Source organism: Pogoniulus pusillus, chromosome 30 (genome assembly GCF_015220805.1).
Source record: "Pogoniulus pusillus isolate bPogPus1 chromosome 30, bPogPus1.pri, whole genome shotgun sequence".
Lineage (NCBI taxonomy): Eukaryota > Metazoa > Chordata > Aves > Piciformes > Lybiidae > Pogoniulus > Pogoniulus pusillus.
In genome coordinates this window covers 11,667,085-11,686,759 of record NC_087293.1, presented here as the reverse complement: position 1 = coordinate 11,686,759, position 19,675 = coordinate 11,667,085, and the positions used below count along the sequence as shown (strand labels likewise).

Below are 19,675 nucleotides of genomic sequence, written 5' to 3'. Positions count from 1 at the left end.
CCTCTGGTGTCAATCCCAGACCTCCCTTTAGCTCTTACCTCCAGAACAGGGTTGGAAAGCAGCAGGCGGTCGCGGACGATCTGCAGCTGCTCTGTCGTGGGACAAGTCACAGCATAATACTGCAGGATCTTCTTGGATGCTTCTGTCTTCCCAGCTCCACTCTCCCCCGAGATGAGGATGAAATGGTTGTTGTACTCACTGCACATCAGCCTGTAGGCATTGTCAGCTATGGCATATCTGAGCAAGGACCACAAGGAGGGATCAGAGGACAATCATTGAATGGTAGGGGTTGGGATAGCCCTCCAGAGATCATCCATTCCACCCCCACTGCTAAAGCAGGTTCACCCTGAGCAGGACATACAGGAATGCATCCAGATGGGTTTTGAGTGTCTTCAGAGAAGATGACTACTGTGGTGGTTTTGGAGTTACACCCACACTAGATTAACCAGACTAACTCAGCCAGCTGGAAGGCAGCAAAGGGGAAAAGGATCTGGGGGTCCTAGTTGATGGGAGGTTGAGCATGAGCCAGCAATGTGCTTTGGGGGCCAGGAGGGCCAATGCCATTCTGGGGTATATTAGAAGGGCTGTGGTTAGTAGGTCGAGAGAGGTTCTCCTGCCTCTCTACTTTGCCCTGCTGAGGCTGCATCTGGAGTACTGTGCCCAGTTCTGGGCCTCCCAGTTCAAGAGGGACATGGAACTGCTTGAGAGAGTCCAGCACAGAGCCACAAAGATGATGAAGGGAATGGAACATCTCTCTTATGAGGAGAGCCTGAGGAGCTGGAGCTGTGCTGCTTGGAGAAGACGAGACTGAGAGGTGACCTCATCAGTGGTTATATAGATGTGCAGGTGAGTGGCAGGAGGCTGGAGCCAGGCTCTGCTGGGTGATGCTCAGGGACAGCACAAGGGGTCAATGGTGGAAGCTGAGGCAGAGGAATTTCCATGGAACCATGAGGAGGAATTTTTTTTCCCTGTGAAGGTACCAGAGCCCTGGAACAGGCTGCCCAGGGGAGTTGTGGAGTCTCCCTCTCTGGAAATATTCAAGATCTGCCTGGGTGTGTTGCTGTGTGATCTAGTTTAGGTGCTCCTGCTGTGACAAGGGGCTTGGACTGCATAAGCTTTGGAGGTCCCTTCCAGCCCCTGACATTCTGTGATTTTAAAGAGTGAAGCTTTATATTCACAGCTCAGCACAATACACACACACACCCCATAATATAGACATTTACAACTATAAGCAGTAATATCCAAGTTAAAAGTAACACAGAAAATCAAAACCCCTCCCAGCAGTCAGAGTGCCCAGGAGGGGCTCCCAACCACCCTTCCACCTCCTCCCTTATCTCAGAATCTCTCTTACATGCAGGGTGAGCTGTAAAGGTCAGCAGGAGGGGTCAGAAGCAGAATGATTAGTTGGGGATGTGCAGGTTCAGGCAGAAGAGTTAATCCAGTGACAGCCAGGCAGAGACTGCCTTATCTTTAAGGCCTTGTTTTGATACATCCCAGCAGAACAAATGGGTAATGGAGACATCACTATTTTCTTTTCACAGCCAGCAATCTGATTTCTCTCATTAAAATCTTGCCATTAGCCTCAAACCAGCACAACTACACAACCTCCCTGGGCAGCACTTACAGATGTGGTGGCAGTTCAAAGAAGTTGACCCCTCGGTAAAGCTGCATCTGTGTCAGGGTGTAGATATCCAGCTCTTGGTAAGGGTTGACAGACACAAGAAGAGTACCAATGTATGTCTGCAGGGAGAAGGAATGCACACAGGTGAGGGACTTGTCCCATCACTAGTGACAGGACCCAAGGGGAGTTAATTACAACAGCACATTATGCAATAACAACTGGGAAAGGTGGTAGAGAGCTTGGTGGGAGAGGAGGAAAGGGAAAAGCAACCAAAACCCCAAACCCACCCAGATAAAAAACAACAACCCTCAAGCCAGCACCAAACATCTTCCAATATCTACCTAGTTAGGAGTGGAGTTGAACAATGGCAGCAAGCTCAGAGCTTTACATGCTCTAGACACCACTTTGGTATCTTGTGATGGTTAGTAGAAAAGCACCAAATTCCATCAAGTTAACATAGTGATGCATTTGCTCTCCCAGCTCTCTTCCATAAAGACCTCTGGGAGTGACCCATAAGTAGTGCTGGGAAGGAAAGCCAAGTGGTGTCTGTTGCACAGCTAACTGCTCAAACAGAGACAAGGCCTCCTTGGCTCTGAAAGATGACCAAATCACACATGTCAGGACACCTTTGGATCCATTTTCACCCCATCACAGTGCCCTCTCTTCTATCCTCACTTCACTTCTTTCCATTAGAGCCATACAGCCATCAACTCTCATCTGACAATCATAGAATCAGTCAGGGTTGGAAAGGACCACAAGGATCAGCCAGTTCCAACCCTCCCTGCCATGAGCAGAGACACTTCACACTAGAAGCCATAGCCTGGCCTTAAACACCTCCAGGGATGAGGCTTCCACCACATCCCTGAGCAACTCATTCCAGGCACTCACCACCCTCATGCTGAAGAGCTTCTAACATCCAGTCTGAACCTACCCATTTCTAGCTTTGTTCCATTACCCCCAGTCCTATCATTACTTGGCAGCCTAAAAAGTCCCTCCCCAGCTTTCTCTTTGTCTCCTCTGCTCTAGGGAGACCACAGCTGGAGCTCTGGGTCCAGCTCTGGGCTCCCCAGTTCAGGAGAGACAGAGAACTGCTGGAGAGAGTCCAGGGGAGGCTGCAAAGCTGCTGAAGGGCCTGGAGCAGCTCTGTAATGAACAAAGGTTGAGAGCCTAAAGAAGAGCAGCCCCAGAGGGATGTATTGAGATTGTTGCCATTGCTCTAAGCCAGTGGAGAGCTTGGAGGCTGCTGAGAAAATGGCCATGGCTGTGGAGTCACCTTATTCTGCAGCATGAGGCACTCTGTGCTTCTCAGACAAGGGAGATACCACATCCAGCACTGCCTTGTCCTCAGAGAGTAAGGGACTGGGAGAGTGGATCCCTACTGAACATTGCTTGGCAACTCTGAGCAGGCTGAGACTCTGATCTCCCTTGGCTAAAGTAGCCAAACTACTACTGGGTGATCACTCTGCTGAGTACTAACATCTCACAAGGTTTTTTGCCTCATGGAATAATGATGAAGGATGGAAAAGATCTCCAAGGTCATGAAGTCCAAGACCACCATGGCCTGAAGTGCCTCCTCTACAGGTTGTTTTTAAACACCTTCAGGGATGGTGACTCCACCACCTCCCCCAGGCACTCCCCTGCCTCAGAGCACAACAAAACCAGGCTGGCAGAGGATTCTCCATACTGACAGAGCTTCCTGCCCCTGAGGTTCGTTTGTATCCCATCCAGATGGGCAACAACAGGGGCTTGTTTGTTCAACCTGTGGGTCACATTCAGAGGCATTTCATCCACCAGAGGCTCCACACAGGCAGCACTTACATAGATGAGGTTCTCCTGGTAGCGCTTGCGCAGGTTGTTGAGGAACGCAGCCTCGCTGGTGTGGGAGTCCAGAAGCACAAAGTCCTGCACCCCGACTCTGTCCCGAGCTATCAGAGCCCCTTCCATGTTTTCATCAGTGTTGTCTTCCACTTCTTTCTACAACACAAAGGTTGGATGACTCAGAAGTGGGAGAGAGCATGCAGGGATTCTAAGGGTCAGCTAAGCCTTTCCTCGTAGCCAAATCAACCTCTGCATGGGGAACAGCGAAGGATTAGCTTCCAAGTTGTTGCCCTTCCCTAAGGAGGGCAGTTTCACACCATGCAGGTTTGCACTCCAAGTTCTCCACAGTCACAGAATCATAGAATCCTTTGAGCTAGAAGAAATCTCTGACATCAAGTCCAAGCACTAACCCAACACCACCATGGCCATTAAAGCACATCCCCATGTGCCACGGCCACACAGTTCTTGAACACCTCCAGGGATGCTGGCTCCACCACCTGCCTGGGCAGCCTGCTTCAGTGCCTGCCCACTCTTGTGAAGAGATGTCAAACCACTACACATGGCCATTTCTACTCTCAGCCTTGTGGTGGTTTGGGTGTTACCTACCCCCCCTCACACCCACATTTAAGTGCAATCACCCAGACTAGAATCAGCTGCTGGAAACTGAATGAAGCTTTACAGTCACAACTTAGCACAATGTACAAGCAGGTATTGGCAACCTATACAGCTGTGGACAGGAAGAGACAAGTTAAAGACTAATACAGAAACACAGCAGCCCTCCCAGAAACCAGAGTCCCCAGGAGGGGCTCTCATCCACCTTTCCACCTTCTTCCCACCCCTCTTCCTTACCCCAGACTTTGCCTTATGTTCAAGGGGAGTTTGGAGAGTTGGCCAGGGGGTTTAGGAAGCACAAGGGTTAGTCAGGCAGCAAGTTAGGTTAGAGAGGGAAGTGCAGCCCAAAATCTAGTGAGAGACTCTGTTATCCACGTGTTCTTGCTCTTATCCATCTCAGCAAGCCTATGAGTGCAGCAGCCATCACCATTGTTTCCTTTTCACAGCCTCTCATCTAATTCTTCTCACCAGAATATCCCAGCCAGGCTCAAACTAGCACAAACCTGACCTCCAGACTACCCACCCTGTTCCATACTTGCTGGAGCTCCCACACCACCACTCAGCCCAGCAGTGGGGACAGCTCCCACAAAGATCCTTACAGCTTCACACACATCCTGGGCAAACCTCACAAAGTGGCTTTTCAAAGTGCAATATTAAGTGGGAGGACAGCAAAGATTTCTCTTCTGAGCTGAGAGCTGACAGGACATTTGGTCACACCTGGTGTGTGTTGAATGTAGTTGTCATGGCCACAGCCACATCACAAATGACTTCTTTTAACAGTCTTGTAACTTCCCTGTAAGGTATTTCCCCCTCCCCCCCCAAATAATTTCTACTTGGTTCTGTGATTCCAGCCCTGCACTCCCACAACTCCACCCTATACTCATTGTAGTCCTGCTCCATGGACAGTGGCTGCCTGACAAGATTGGAGTTTGGCATTTTGCTACCACAGATTGCATCAGGTTGGAAAGGACCCTCAGAGGTCATCTTGTCCAACCCCTCTGCAGTCAGCAGGGACACCTCCGACTAGATCAGGTTGCTCCGAGCCTCAAGTTTGACCTTGAATGTCTCCAGGGATGGGGCCTCCACCACCTCCCTGGGCAACCTGTTGCAGTGTCTCACCACCCTCATGGTGCAGAGCTTCCTCCTGATGTCCAACCTAAATCTGCCCTGCTTCAGCTTGAAATCATTGCCCTCATCCTATCCCCACAGCCCCTTCTAAACAGTCCCTCCCCAGCCTTCCTGTAGGTCTCCTTCAGATACTGAAACGCTGCTTTAAGGTCCCTGGAGGCTCCTCTTCTCCAGGCTGAACAGCCCCAACTCTCCCAGCCTGTCCTCACAGAGGAAGTTCTCCAGCCCTCTGACCATCTTTGTGGTCTCTTCTGGACCTGCTCCCAGCAAGTCCTTCCTGCGTGGAGGGCTCCAGAGCTGGACACAGTACTCCAGGTGAAGCCTCAGCAGAGCAGAGAGGCAGAATCACCTCTCCCCATCTCCAGCCATGCCTCTTTTGGCACAGCCCAGGGATGCCACTGGCCTTCTGTGCTGCAAAAGACTACCAACAACTTCAGGAGGATTTATCCTTCTGTGAGAGTTAGCCAGGCTGGATAGGAGACTTTTACCTTCTCTCCAAGCCAGGAAGCAGGGAAGAAGCAGCCTGACACCACAGTGGCCTGCTCAGGTTTCCTTAACCCAGTTCTCTCACTCGTATGTTAATTGGTAAGTGACACTGGTCCCCATCAGACAAAGAACAATCCTGAAACTCTTTTCTGGGCTGCTTTTGTGCTCAGATTTTCTCACTGTTTTACTGCTGCTGAGGTCAGGCAATTTCGTTATCATGGTACCATAAACCACCCCATCCCTCCCCCACTCCACTGCTTTCTGCTTACCTGGTTTCACCATCAGCAAGAGATGCCCACCCCGGGACTCATGGGCACATCACCCCAGCAAGTCACTGCTCCTTTCAGAGGATTGTTTTCCTTCCCTCGTCACTTTAGAGCCAGGAGATTTTCTTTCTTGCCTCCTGAGACACAAGCTCTATCAGAAGATCTCTCCCTCACTACAAAGAAGCTTTTGTCCTGTTCCCACAGGGGTTTGTCCACCAGCATGAGCTACAAGGAACTGCAACAGACCACACCACACACCCATGAGATGGGCAGCTCTTGATGCTCACAGAAGGGTTGGAAGGGCCCTTTAAAGGTCATCTAATCCAACTCCCCTGTAGTAAGCAACACAAGGTCAGGAGCAGCAGGTTGGTTCCTTTGACAAAGTTTGTACAAACCAAGCAAGGAACAGTTAGGAAAAAACAACTTCTTTTCATTTCCCTTTACAAAACCCACCCAAATTTGCAAACTCATCATCCACCTGGGTCAGAGGCTCAGAACTTCAACAGGCTCCAGAGGTGACTGCTGCTGTTTCTTTGGTTTAGCACCACAGGGGTGAGAGGAGGAGCAGGGGGTTGGAATGAGATGATCTTCAAAGGTCTTTTCCAAGCCAAAGCAATCTATGGTTGTAGGATCACAGGATGTTAGGGGTTGGAAGGGGCCCAAGGAGATCGAGTCCAATCCCCCTGCCAGAGCAGGACCACACAATCTAGCACAGATCACAGAGGAACACATCCAGACAGGCCTGGAAAGGCTCCAGAGAAGGAGACTCCACAACCTCTCTGATTAGTTATGCTGCCACCCCTTAGGAAAACCCAAAGCAGCCACACCACCCATGCAAATACCTAAAGAGGTGAGATCCTCAGGTGGGCACCATCTCACCTCGAGTACCTTTGAGGCATCCCCTTACCCATCCAAACACCCTCAGCTACAGCAGCACGCCACATGACACTCCAGATGTCCTGGGGCCACCCCCAAAGCCATCAGCTCATAGACTCCAGAATCATAAAGTCATTAAGGCTGGAAAAGACCCCTGAGATCATCCAGTCCAACCACCAAGCCAGCACGACCATGCTCACTAAACCATGCCCCCAAACACACCTCCAGGCACGGTGACTCCTGGGCAGCCTCTTCCAACATCTCAGCACTCTTGCAGCAAAGAAACTGTTCCTAATAGCCAATCCCCTCCACACCTTCCCAGCTCATCCCCAACCCACCAGAGGTGCTGAATTTCCTCCCCACCACCCTCCACACTCAGCAGGGTTTTCTTTTTGCCCCTCCTGCATCACCTGCATCGCCGCCGCGCATCATCTCCTCTCAGCGCCTTCTCCAACCTGCACTTTGTCCATCAAGAGCTAAGAGGGCTGAAGAAGAGGCCCACTGACACCAAGTATCATGTGTCAGGCTGTGTGCTCTTGGGCAGGGATGCTGACATCCTGGGCTTTAATGAATTATCTAACACCCTGCCGGCACTCAAGTCGCAGGGAGGTTGACGCCGATGCGAGGTGCTGCGAAGACCTCACCGGCAGACTGAAGGGTGAGGTCTGAAGACCAAGCGATGGACTCCAACCTTTCTGGATGGGTAAACTGAGCGACTGCAGGCACAGATCGCTCCTGCAGAGGCTCCTCAGCCCTCCCTGCAGCTGCATCCCCACTAGAGGTCACTGCGAACTCCGTTTTCATTCCCACTTTGAAGTGCCTAAGGCTTCCATCCCCCTTTCCCCCTCCCCTCCTCCTCCCTTTCCCATAGACAACAGAGTTCTGCCTCCAAAACCTGAATCCTTGGGCTGGGCTCAGATTGCTGCCAACCCTCGTGTGACAGAAGCTCCTTCTCCCCCCTCTGCCCAGCTGTCAAAGACAAGAAGAAGTATTTCCCCATGACTGCAGAATCAGCTCCTCCATTTGGGTAGCTGCTGAGCCAAGAGCAGCAGGAGTGACCTCTCAGGTCTGTTCACAGGAGCACAGGATGCTAGAGGTTGGAAGGGACCCAAAGAGATCGAGTCCAGAGCAGGACCACACAACCTAACACAGATCACAGAGGAACACATCCAGACAGGCCTTGAAAGGCTCCAGAGAAGAAGACTCCACAACCTCTCTGGGGACTCTGTTCCAGTGCTCTGGGACCTTTACAGAAGAGAAATTCTCTCTTGTGTTGAGGTGGAGCCTCCTGTGCTGCAGCTTACAGCCATTGCTGCTTGTCCTAGCCCCATCAACCTGCTTTAAACACAAAGCTCTTTACAGCATTAAGGCAGCTTCACACCCAAGTCAAACATCACTGACTAAAGATGTCCTCAAGCCCACAGAGGTGGTAGAAGCCTCACCCCTGAAGGTGTTTAAGGCCAGGCTGGATGTGGCTCTGAGCAATCTGATCAAGTGTGAGGTGTTCCCTGCCCATGACATGGGGGTTGGAACTGGATGATCTTTGAGGTCCCTTCCAGCCCTGACAATTCTGATTCTGTGAAATCAGGGTCTTGGCTTTGATGAGTGTGGAGCAACACTGCCAAGACAGATTCCTCCTGAAACAGCAGAGCTCTGTTTTGGAAATAGTCACCTACTGCAAGAGGCAGCACTCCTTGACCCAGTCCTGCTCCCCTCCTGCTCAACAGGAATGTGCTCCTTAAGAGTCCTGCAGACTGGATGGAGGCACTGCAAGGATTACAACAAGGAAACCCCTTGGGCTCTGCTGCACCTTCCTCCTCCCAAAGCTCTCAAGAGAAGTTGGCCAGAAAAACATGGCAGCAACACTGCTTGGCCACAAAGAGAGGTCTTGAAAGATGTTCTGCAAGAGACAGACAGGTCCCAGCAATCTTCTCTCCTCCTCCATCTCTGGCAACAAGGTCAAGACTAGAGAGTGCTGTAGGGCTGTTGGAAGGGAGCTGCCAGCAGCTGTTTGCATGGTGTCTGCTCCAGTGGGAGCCAGAACCTCATTCCTTCAGCCCCCAAGAGAATTCAGCCCATCAAGGAGTGATATACTTGACAATAGGACTTGGAGCAACACAAAGTGGATGTGGTGCTTGGGGCTATGGTTTAAGGTGAATCTTGTAGAGTAGAGTTCTAGGTTGGACTTGGTGATCCTGAGGGGCTTTGCCAACCTGCATGGTCCTGTGAGTCTGTAATCAGCATTCGAGAGTAACAGCAAGCCCAGGGCAACAGGGAAATACATTGCTCCTACTCTGGAAGCTTTGGTGAGGCTCCAAGACATTAATCAGAGTAATTCTCAGATAGATATGAACTGAACATAGAAGCACACAATTGTTGAGGTTGGAAAAGCTCTCTGAGATCACCCAGTCCAACCTTCAACCCAACACCACCATGGCCATCAAACCATGTCCCCAAGGGCCACAGCCATGGGTTTCCTTGCACACCTCCAAGGTCAGAGACCTCCCTGGGCAGCCTCTTCCAATCCTTGACCACTTCTGCAGCAAAGAAATTCTTCCTCACCTCCAACCTAACCCTCCCCTGGCACAATTTCAGGCCACTTCTCGTTCTGCCACCTAATAGGTGAGATAATAGGGAGAAGAGGAAGTTCTTCACAGAGAGAGTGATTTCCCATTGGAATGGGCTGCCCAGGGAGGTGGTGGAGGCACTGTCCCTGGAGGTTCAAGAAACCACTGGATGAGGCACTCGGTGCCATGGTCTGGTTGACTGGACAGGGCTGGGGGATAGGTTGGACTGGATGAGCTTGGAGGTCTCTTCCAACCTGCTTGATTCTATGATTCTAGGAGATCAACCCCATCTGGTTCCAACCTCCTTCCAGGGAGTTGTAGGGAACAGTGAGGTCTCCTCTCAGCCTCCTCTTCTCCAGACTAAACCACCTCAGATCCCTCAGCTGCTCCTCCCCAGACCCGTTCTCAAGTCTTAACCCAAACCAGACCTCCACCAAGCCTCCCAGTTACAGCTGCCCCACTGCAGCAAAACCAACAAAGAGAGGAGCTGATTTTCAGCTACTTCAGCAGGACTGGCCCCTGGAAACCTCTTTTTGGGGTGAAAATTAGATGCTAGACATCGACCACGCTTGGAAATGCAGCAGCAGCACCGTGGAAAAGGGATCTCCTGAGTTTGTGATGGGGGGGGGGGAAGGAGAACAGGACACAGAGACTCGATGCCTTGCACTACTGTACACAATTGGAGGTAAGAGAATTCCTAAACACAATTACACAGGGGGGGGGGAGGGAATAAAGAAGGAAAATTTACACTTTGTAACCTAATTTCTGCTGAAAAGAATACAGAATGAGAGGGTTTGGAGGTTAATCAAGAGCCTAGGGAAATGCCAACAGTTCTTAAGGCTTCTTGTCTGTCTCCAGGGCATAGTCTGCTATAGGCTTGTTAAAGGGTGACTGTCTGCCTCCCTCAATAGAGGAGAGGTCGAGGTGAACCCACTTCACTTTCATAAATCAAAAGAAAGGGGAGAGAGAAGAGGGAGGGGGAAGAGAAGGAGAAGGAGGGAGAGGGGGGGGGGGAAAAAAATAGAGAAAATCTGCCGAGTTCAAACATTCCTTTTTAAACCATCCCCCCCCCCCCCCCCCAAATAAAACCTCACTTTTAAATACTAAATGCCCTTCATGGCTGCCATTTTTGAGACCCATTCGCTTGCCAAAGGAGCCCTTTTGAGTCCTATTCGCAACGCCAGCGCCTCGCAGATAATCCATTGAGAATCGACCCCCCCCCCCCCGCCCCTCTTCCCTTCCCCTCCTCTCCTCTCTCCATCACCTCCATCAACCCCCCCAAAAAAAGGCTTCCCCGAGACAATCCCTCCCTGCGCTGCTAAAGGACAACATTTTTGTGCTCCCACTCCAACGGGTGGGTGCTGCAGGGGGGGGTTTTTTTTGCTCCCCCCCTCCCCTACAATCCATTACACACATATCCCTGCATTTCCTTTCAGTAATTATTCATTAGAAAACATTTAACGTCAGGGCGGATTTCACACTGGGCAGTCTGCACACAAAGGAGCCGAGTTGGCCCATTTAGAAGGGGTTGAGGCAGCTCTTTTCTCATCCTCCAAACTCCAAGGGGGTGTGTGTTGGGGGGGGGGGTGGTGGGGGGAGGGGGTGCGGGGGGCTGGCCGGACACAACGGGCAGGCTAAATTGTGCGGTTAACGGTCAAAGCCCCCCTGCCTACTTTGACACTCATTTAAAGATGACGAGGAACAATAGAGATTTGTTCTTAGCAACTCTTTCTTGTCGCTCCCAGCTCTAAGGTCGGGCTCGCTTTCGGGGCAGCTTCCAAGCGAGGAACCGGGGCCGAGGCTCTGCTTCCACCTGCCCCTACCCCTGCTCGCTTCTTCCTTCTCCTCTCCCATGCAAGTCTTTCCCCCCCCCCACCCTCCCATGCAAGTCTTTTCCCCCCCCCATGCAAATCTTCTCCCCCCTCCTCTCCCATGCAAGTCTTCCCCCCCCACCTCTCCCGTGCAAGCCTTCCCCCCCCACTCTCCCATGCAAGCCTTTCCCCCCCACACTCTCCCATGCAAGCCTTTTCCCCCCCCCACTCTCCCATGCAAGCCTTTCCCCCCCACACTCTCCCATGCAAGCCTTTCCCCCCCACCCTCCCATGCAAGCCTTTCCCCCCCACCCTCCCATGCAAGTCTTTCCCCCCCCCATGCAAATCTTCTCCCCCCTCCTCTCCCATGCAAGTCTTCCCCCCCCACCTCTCCCGTGCAAGTCTTCCCCCCACCACCCCTCTCCCATGCAAGTCTTCCCCCATGCAAGTCTTCCCCCCCACCTCTCCCGTGCAAGCCTTCCCCCCCCACTCTCCCATGCAAGCCTTTTCCCCCCCCACTCTCCCATGCAAGCCTTTTCCCCCCCCACTCTCCCATGCAAGCCTTTTCCCCCCCCACTCTCCCATGCAAGCCTTTTCCCCCCCAACTCTCCCATGCAAGGCTTTTTCCCCCCCCACTCTCCCATGCAAGGCTTTTTCCCCCCCCCCCCACTCTCCCATGCAAGGCTTTTTCCCCCCCCCACTCTCCCATGCAAGGCTTTTCCCCCCCCCACACTCTCCCATGCAAGGCTTTCTCCCCCCCACTCTCCCATGCAAGCCTGTCCCCCCCCCCACTCTCCCATGCAAGCCTGTCCCCCCCCCCCACTCTCCCATGCAAGCCTGTCCCCCCCCCCACTCTCCCATGCAAGCCTGTCCCCCCCCCCCCACTCTCCCATGCAAGCCTGTCCCCCCCCCCCCACTCTCCCATGCAAGCCTTCCCCCCCACCCCCCACCCCACTCTCCCATGCAAGCCTTCCCCCCCACCCCCACTCTCCCATGCAAGCCTGTCCCCCCCCCCCCCCACTCTCCCATGCAAGCCTTCCCCCCCCACCCCCCCACCCCACTCTCCCATGCAAGCCTGTCCCCCCCTCTCTTTGCTTTAACACAACGAGGCAGGTAAAGGAAGAATGGTTAAAGGGAGTCCCAGGCCGGCTTGAACCAAACGCTTGCCTGTCGGCTTCAGATGAGCAGCTAAAGTGCTGGGGGTGGCACCAGGTTAGGGGAACAAAACAGCCCTTCTCACCCCAAAACCCAGCTCTGGGGTTCCAGCTGGCACCAGTGCCCCCAGCGCTGTCAGCAGGATGCCTGACCTGGAGTGTAAACCGTTTCTCTCTAACCTTTTAATTAACAACTGTTAGGAAGGAGCCTTTTCCTTTGCCGGCAGGTTTGGAACACAGCAAAGCAACGCCCATCTCAATGCCCACCCCCCACCCTTCCCCCTCCTCCCCCCATCTGCTCTAAACCCCACTTCTGGCTTCTGCACCCCAGCTTGCTGAAGGGGGAAGGCAGCAGCACTCACATCTCAGGAGACAGGTAAAGAAACATCATTAAAGGGAGTCCCAGGTCAGCCTGAATCAAACAATTGCATGTCAGCTTCAGATGAGCAACTCAAATGTTGGGGTAGCACCAGGTTAGGGATAAAAACCAGCCCTTCTCACCCTAAAATTCAGCTCTGGGATTCCAGCTTGGCACCAGTGCTCCCAGCACTGTCAGCAGGATGCCTGACCCGAAGTGTAAACCACTTCTTTGTAACCAACAAAACCAGAACAACTGCTAGGAAAGAGCTGTTTGCTTTGCCAGCAGGTCTTGGATGCAGCAGAGAAAGTGTCTCCCAATAACCCCCCCCAAAACTCCACTTTTGCCCTCTCCACCCCAGCTTGATGAGAAAAGAAAGCAGAGAAAACCCCAACAAATACCCCAAACCCTACCTTTGGCACTCTGGACACCAACAGCTTCACAAGGGAGGAAAGCAGCAGCAGTCACAGCTCACTTTGGAGGCTTGCAAGACCCATCTGGACATGTTCCTGTGTGTCCTTCCCTAGGGGAACCTGCCTGGGCAAGGGGTTTCGAGTCCATCTCCAGAGGTCACTCCCATCCTCACCATTCTATGGTCCCACAGTTCCATGAAATGTCACCTGGGACAAACTGCTGCCCAAAGATTCCAACTCATGTTCCTACAGCAAAACCCAACCTTTATCTCTGAACAAGAGCTCCCTCCCCCCCCAAAAAAAAACCTATCTGGGGTTGCTTTGACAGCAGCCACAAACCAGCAAGTTGCAGAGGCTGCAAGGCAAGGACTAAGGGACAGGAATCCCATCAAAAGGTCACCCAAGCACTCACACTGATTTAGCTCTAGGTCTGGTTTGTCAGGCTTGAAGTAGCATCCAGTGCCAAGCTTGCAGTTTTGCACCCAGGTAGGAGGAACTCTGGGTGCAGCTGAAGAAGCTGCAAGCACAGACTCATTACCCAGCTGAAAATTCACTGGCAAGGGTAATAATTCAAGAGAGCCTGGAGAGGCAGCCACACAGGAGCAAGCCTCCTTCAAATGGAGCTAGCAAATGCCTTTGTCAGACCTTCCTTGCTGGGTTTGTTTTCCAGGGCTTCCTTGCACACAAAGCACTCTGCTAGCAAGCATTTAAATGCAGAGGTTAAGCACAAAGATGTTCATAGAATCACAGGATGATTTCAGTTGGAAAAGCCCCCTAGGATCACTGAGTCCAACCTTCAACCCAACACCACCATGGCCATCAAACCATGTCCCTAAAGTGCCATGGCCACATGGTTCTTGAACACCTCCAGGGACAGTGACTCCAGCACCTCCTTGGGCAGCCTCTTCCAATCCTTGACCACTCTTGCAGCAAATGTTTCCTCATCTCCAACCTAACCCTCCCCTGGCACAATTTCAGGCCATTTCCTTTCGTTCTATTGCCTGATACCAGGGAAACCAACTCCACCTCACTGCAAACTCCTTTCAGGGAGTTGCAGAGAGCAATGAGGTCTCCTCTCAGCCTCCTCTTCTCCTGGCTAAACCATCCCACACCCCTCAGTTGCTCCTCACCACACTTGTTCTCAAGTCTCAGCACAAACCTTTCAGGCAGCTGTAGAGAGCAGTAAAGTCTTTGCTCTGCCTCCTCTTCTCCAGGCTGAAGATCTCCCAGTTCCCTCAGCCACTTCTCCTAAGTCTTGCTCTCTAGACTCTTCAATAAAGCACATCACTGCTTTGGAAACCACCATCTGAAGTCACAGGAGAGGCTCCTGCACCCCACCGACCGACCAACCATTCTGGCAGAGAGTTTAATGGATCAGATTCACTTCACAGCCGCCTGCAGCAGTGAAATTTACCACAGGAGAGGTGAATGTGAAGGAAAGATGAGGTCTCAGCTTCAGAAGACATCCCTTTACCACCTTCCCTGATAGTTTAAAGTGCACAACAGCTATTTAGGAGGGTAGGAAGGGTCTGATTGTGGTGCCTATGAGGACCTGCCATCACTGCCTGCAGCCCTGGAACTAGGTGAGAGAAAAGCCAAGCTCTGTTGTTGTCTTTAACAGCAAATGGGAGAGAAAAAGATCATAGAATGGTTTCAGATGGAAAAACCCTCCAAGATCACTGAGCCAAGCCATCAGCCTAAGACTACCATGGCCATTAAACCATCTCTTGAAGTGCCATATCCACACATGAAGGAAGCAACACAGCAATGATCCCTCTTAGAGCATCAAAGTTATTTTTACCCCCCAGCAAGTAAAAGAGGTAGTGGTGGTGATCTCCAGCATTCTGTGAGATGCAGGAGGCACCTAACAGGGTCACCAAAGGCCAGTTGCTCTGGTTTGGGGCTTTAAGCAAAGGACAAAGTTCCTCAAACAGTCATGTCCAGGTCACCAGAGAACCTGGAGGGCATGGTGCAAGCCACCCCTGCACTGGTCAGAAAAAATTATCTCTCTCCTTCAAACTCACAGAGTCACAGAAATAACTAGGTTGGAAAAGACCTCTAAGATCATCAAGTCCAACCTAACACCTTGTAATTAACTACACCATGGCACCAAGTGCCTCATGCAGCCTCCTCTGAAACACCTCCAGGCACAGCCACTCCACCACCTCCCTGGGCAGCCCATTCCAATGCCAATCACTCTCTCTGACAACAACTTCCTCCTAACATCCAGCCTAGACCTCCCCTGGCACAACTTGAGACTCTGTCTCCTTGTTCTGCTGCTGCTTGCCTGGCAGCAGAGCCCAACCCCAGCTGGCTACAGCCTCCCTTCAGGGAGTTGCAGACAGTAATGAGCTCTGCCCTGAGCCTCCTCTGCTGCAGGCTGCACACCCCCAGCTCCCTCAGCCTCTCCTTACAGGGCTGTGCTTCAGCCCCCTCCCCAGCCTTGCTGCCCTTCTCTGGACATGTTTAAGTCAGCTCCTTCTCTCCTGCTTCTGTCACATCATTCTCTCCAAAGCACCCCAGGAATAGCTTTCTCTGCCTTGGAGAAGGAAGAAACTCCTAACTAGCTGCAGAACACACGGCAGGCACCAACATGCCAAGACAGCTCTCCCTCCTCATGTGGGCAGAAAGCCTCATTTTAAAGCACAAATTAGCATCAAACCTTACAAAGAGCTCTGAACTTACCCCAACTCCTTGTGTATTACTCAAAAACCAGAAGAGGCAGCCTACAGCAAACCAAGCAGGAAAGAGAGGGGGGAAAAAAGTATCTCCCAGAACCTTCTGATACAGAAAACTCCTCACTCCGTGCACAACACAGAGCAGACTACAGACAACTCAGCTGCTCACCCTTAGGGTTAAAAAGCTCCTGAAGGGCTCACATGGTGCAACTTCATCACCTGGAATTGGGAACAGCTGCTACAAGAGGGAAATACAGCACATGGAGAGGCAAGGCTGAAAGGAGCAATGCAGCATTAACCCCACCTGGCTACAGCCTCCCTTCAGGGAGTTGTAGACAGCAATGAGCTCTGCCCTGAGCCTCCTCTGCTGCAGGCTGCACACCCCCAGCTCCCTCAGCCTCTCCTCACAGGGCTGTGCTCCAGGCCCCTCACCAGCTTTGGCACCCTCCTGTGGACACCTTCCAGCACCTCAACATCTCTCTTGAATGGAGGAGCCCAGAACAGGACACAGCACTCAAGTGGTGCCCTGAGCAGTGCTGAGCACAGGAGTACATGTTGCATATTAAGAGTTGCTCTGAAGCAGTTGGGTTCTGGTGCATATTTGAATCAGAGTCACTAGCACAGGAGAGCTTCTTCATCTTGGAAATGAACAACTTTCTTTCCAAGAGCAGAGAAAATCATAAGCAGATTTCTGCATCGTTTACCTGAGGGGTTAGGGCTGAGTGTTTGCTTGAGCAAGTTGAAATATCCACAGTGATTTAGAAACAAAAGCTTTAGGTACAAACAGTTAACACAGAGAGGAGGCTGGAGGAAAAGAAGGAGTCACCTTTATGACCCCACAAGCCTCTTCTCACAGAGGATGACTGAGAGTGAAAGAAAATGATCCTGGCAATCGAACAGAGGATTTTCTCTCTGCTAGGTAGTGAGCAGAGAGAGGACATGGCAGAAAAGGGACTGGAACATCTCTCTCACAGAGCCTGAGGAGCTGATGCTGCTTGGAGAGGAGGAGACTGAGAGGTGACCTCAGCAATGGTTATCAAGATGCAAAGGTTGAGTGGCAGGAGGCTGGAGCCAGGCTCTGCTAGGTGATGCTCAGGGACAGCACAAGGGGCAAGGGTGGAAGCTGAGGCAGAGGAAGTTCCATGGAAACACAAGGAGGAATTTTTTCCCTGTGAGGGTGACAGGACCCTGGAACAGGCTGTCCAGGGGGGTTGTAGAGTCTCCCTCTCTGGAGATAATCAAGACCTGCCTGGATGTGTTGCTGTGTGATTTGCTCTAGGTGATCCTGCTCTGGCAGAGAGGTTGGACTGGATGAGCTTTGGAGGTCTCTTCCAGCCCCTGACATTCTGTGATTCTACAACTACCTGAAGGGAGGCTGTAGCCAGGTGGGGTTGGGCTCTTCTCCCAGACAACCAGCAACAGAACAAGGGGACAGAGTCTGAAGCTGTGCCAGGGGAGGTCTAGGCTGGATGTTAGGAGGAAGTTGTTGGTAGAGAGAGTGATTGGCATTGGAATGGGCTGCCCAGGGAGGTGGTGGAGTCACCATCCCTGGAAGGTGTTCAAGCCAAGCCTGGCTGAGGCACTTAGTGCCATGGTCTGGTTGGTTGGCCAGGGCTGGGTGCTAGGTTGGCCTGGCTGAGCTTGGAGCTCTCTGCCAACCTGCTTGATTCTGTGATTCTGTGAAAAGCAGCAAGAAGAGATACTCCAGGAGTGGCTCTGGGATTTCACCTGCAGCCACTGCTCTGCTCACACTCAGGGCTCTGTCTCAGCCTGGCAGGAGACAAGGACAATTATCTCAGTAATGAACGTGCTCAGCCTGCTGCTGTCATTCTGCCTCGTGTCATTAATACAGTAAATAACCAGACAGGGAGTCCTGTCCCAGGGTAAGAACCCAGGCGGTGCCAAGCCCCAGCCATATGTAAGCTGTTGCTTGTTTCTCAGCAGCTCGCAGGCTGCAGAGAATGTTTTCTTTGTTTTGCCTTTCATTATGTTTGTAAGATCTCCATTTCCATGGCAGGTGGCCATGTCCCCCCCTCCCCTTCTCCTGGCTCCCCAAAGAGCCCCATGAAGCCAGAGCAGCGAGCCCAGCGCTGGTGGGTACCAGGCAGGGAGGAGAGAAAGATAGGAGTGAAACAGGACAAATTCCTCCACACCTTGCAGTTCTTTTGCCACAACTCAGTGCTGAGCACACAAGAAGATGTTGCTCCTCTCTCCCTAGCAGATTGCAGGCAGTCAATGAAGGAATGAGGAGCTGGTGGTGTGCCAAAAGGGCTTGGGGACACCCAGGTGCTGTCACAACACGAGGGCTCTGGAGCTGGTGAAGCTCAAGAGTGAGGATGCACAAAGGCAACAGCCTGAGGAATTACTCCTGAATCCTATTAGGATTTACTGTGCTGCTTCCATGCTCTTTAAAACCGACCTTCAAAAGGACAAAGTGAGAAGGATCAGGGTGATGCTGCTCTGGGAGGGTTGGAATGAGAAATGCAGGTCCCAGGTGGGCTTCTCTGGGAGGCTAGGTAAAGACAGAGCAACTTTAACATCATAGAATCATTGAATCCTGGAACCATGAAACCATAGGCTTATTAAATCACAGAATCAGAGTCACAGGATCACAAAACCATAGAATCACAGAATCAGAGTCTTAGAGTCATAAAACCATAGAGTCATTGAATCAGAGGCATAGAATCACAGAGACACAGGATCACAGAATCACCAGAGTCAGAGTCACAGAATCATATAGAATCACAGAATCATAGAGTCATAGAATCATAGTCATAGAATCACAGAATTATAGTCACAGAATCACAGAATCATAGTCACAGAGTAACAGAATCAGAGAGTCATAGAATCACAGAATTATGGAGTCATAGAATCACAGAGTCACAGAATCATAGAGTCAGAACCACAGAATTATGGAATCAGAGAGTCATAGAATCATAGAATCACAGAATCACAGAGTCATAGAATCATAGTCATAGAGTCATAGAATCACAGAATTATAGAGTCATAGAGTCACAGAATTATGGAGTCAAAGAGTCATAGAATCATAGAGGTAGAACCACAGGATTATGGAGTCATAGAGCCATAGAGCCATAGAATTACAGAATCACAGAGTCTCAGAATCACAGTCACAGAATCATAGAATCACATGATTATAGAGTCATAGAGTCATAGAATCACAGAGTCACAGAGTCATAGAATCACAGAATTATAGAGTCATAGAGTCATAGATTCATAGAGTCAGAACCACAGAATTATGGAGTCATAGAGCCATAGAGTCATAGAATTACAGAATCACAGAGTCATAGAATCATAGAATCACAGAATTATAGAGTCATAGAATCACAGAATTATAGTCATAGAATCACAGAGTCATAGATTCATAGAGTCAGAACCATAGGATTATGGAGTCATAGAGCCATAGAGTCATAGAATTACAGAATCACAGTCTCAGAATCAGAGAGTCATAGAATCACAGAATTATAGAGTCATAGAGTCATAGAATCACAGAGTCATAGAATCATAGAATCACAGAATTATAGAGTCATAGAATCACAGAATTATAGAGTCATAGAGTCATAGAATCACAGAATTATAGAGTCATAGAGTCATAGAATCATAGAATCACAGAATTATAGAGTCATAGAGTCATAGAATCACAGAATTATAGAGTCATAGAGTCATAGAATCATAGAATCACAGAATTATAGAGTCATAGAGTCATAGAATCACAGAATTATAGAGTCATAGAATCACAGAGTCTCAGAATCAGAGTCATAGAATCATAGAATCACAGAATTATAGAGTCATAGAATCACAGAATTATAGAGTCATAGAGTCATAGAATCATAGAATCACAGAATTATAGAGTCATAGAGTCATAGAAT

General features: G+C 50.9%; 1 protein-coding gene across 3 annotated transcripts in view; it reads right to left on the bottom strand.

Annotated features, from left to right (window-relative positions):
* MYO1H (myosin IH) overlaps nt 1-15,903 on the bottom strand; it is a 49,961-nt gene extending 34,058 nt beyond the window's left edge. For 2 of the 3 annotated variants that reach the window (XM_064168524.1, XM_064168523.1), the window contains exons 1-4: nt 15,796-15,880; nt 3,440-3,595; nt 1,625-1,740; nt 39-237 (exon numbers count right to left, since the gene is read on the bottom strand). In XM_064168524.1, the coding sequence (XP_064024594.1) occupies nt 39-237; nt 1,625-1,740; nt 3,440-3,565 (441 nt within the window). In that variant the 5' untranslated portion in view covers nt 3,566-3,595; nt 15,796-15,880. Of the gene's footprint in view, nt 1-38; nt 238-1,624; nt 1,741-3,439; nt 3,596-15,795 lie in introns of all 3 variants that reach the window. The other variant, XM_064168525.1, reaches the window with a different exon arrangement.
* Nucleotides 15,904-19,675: the final 3,772 nt, after the last annotated feature.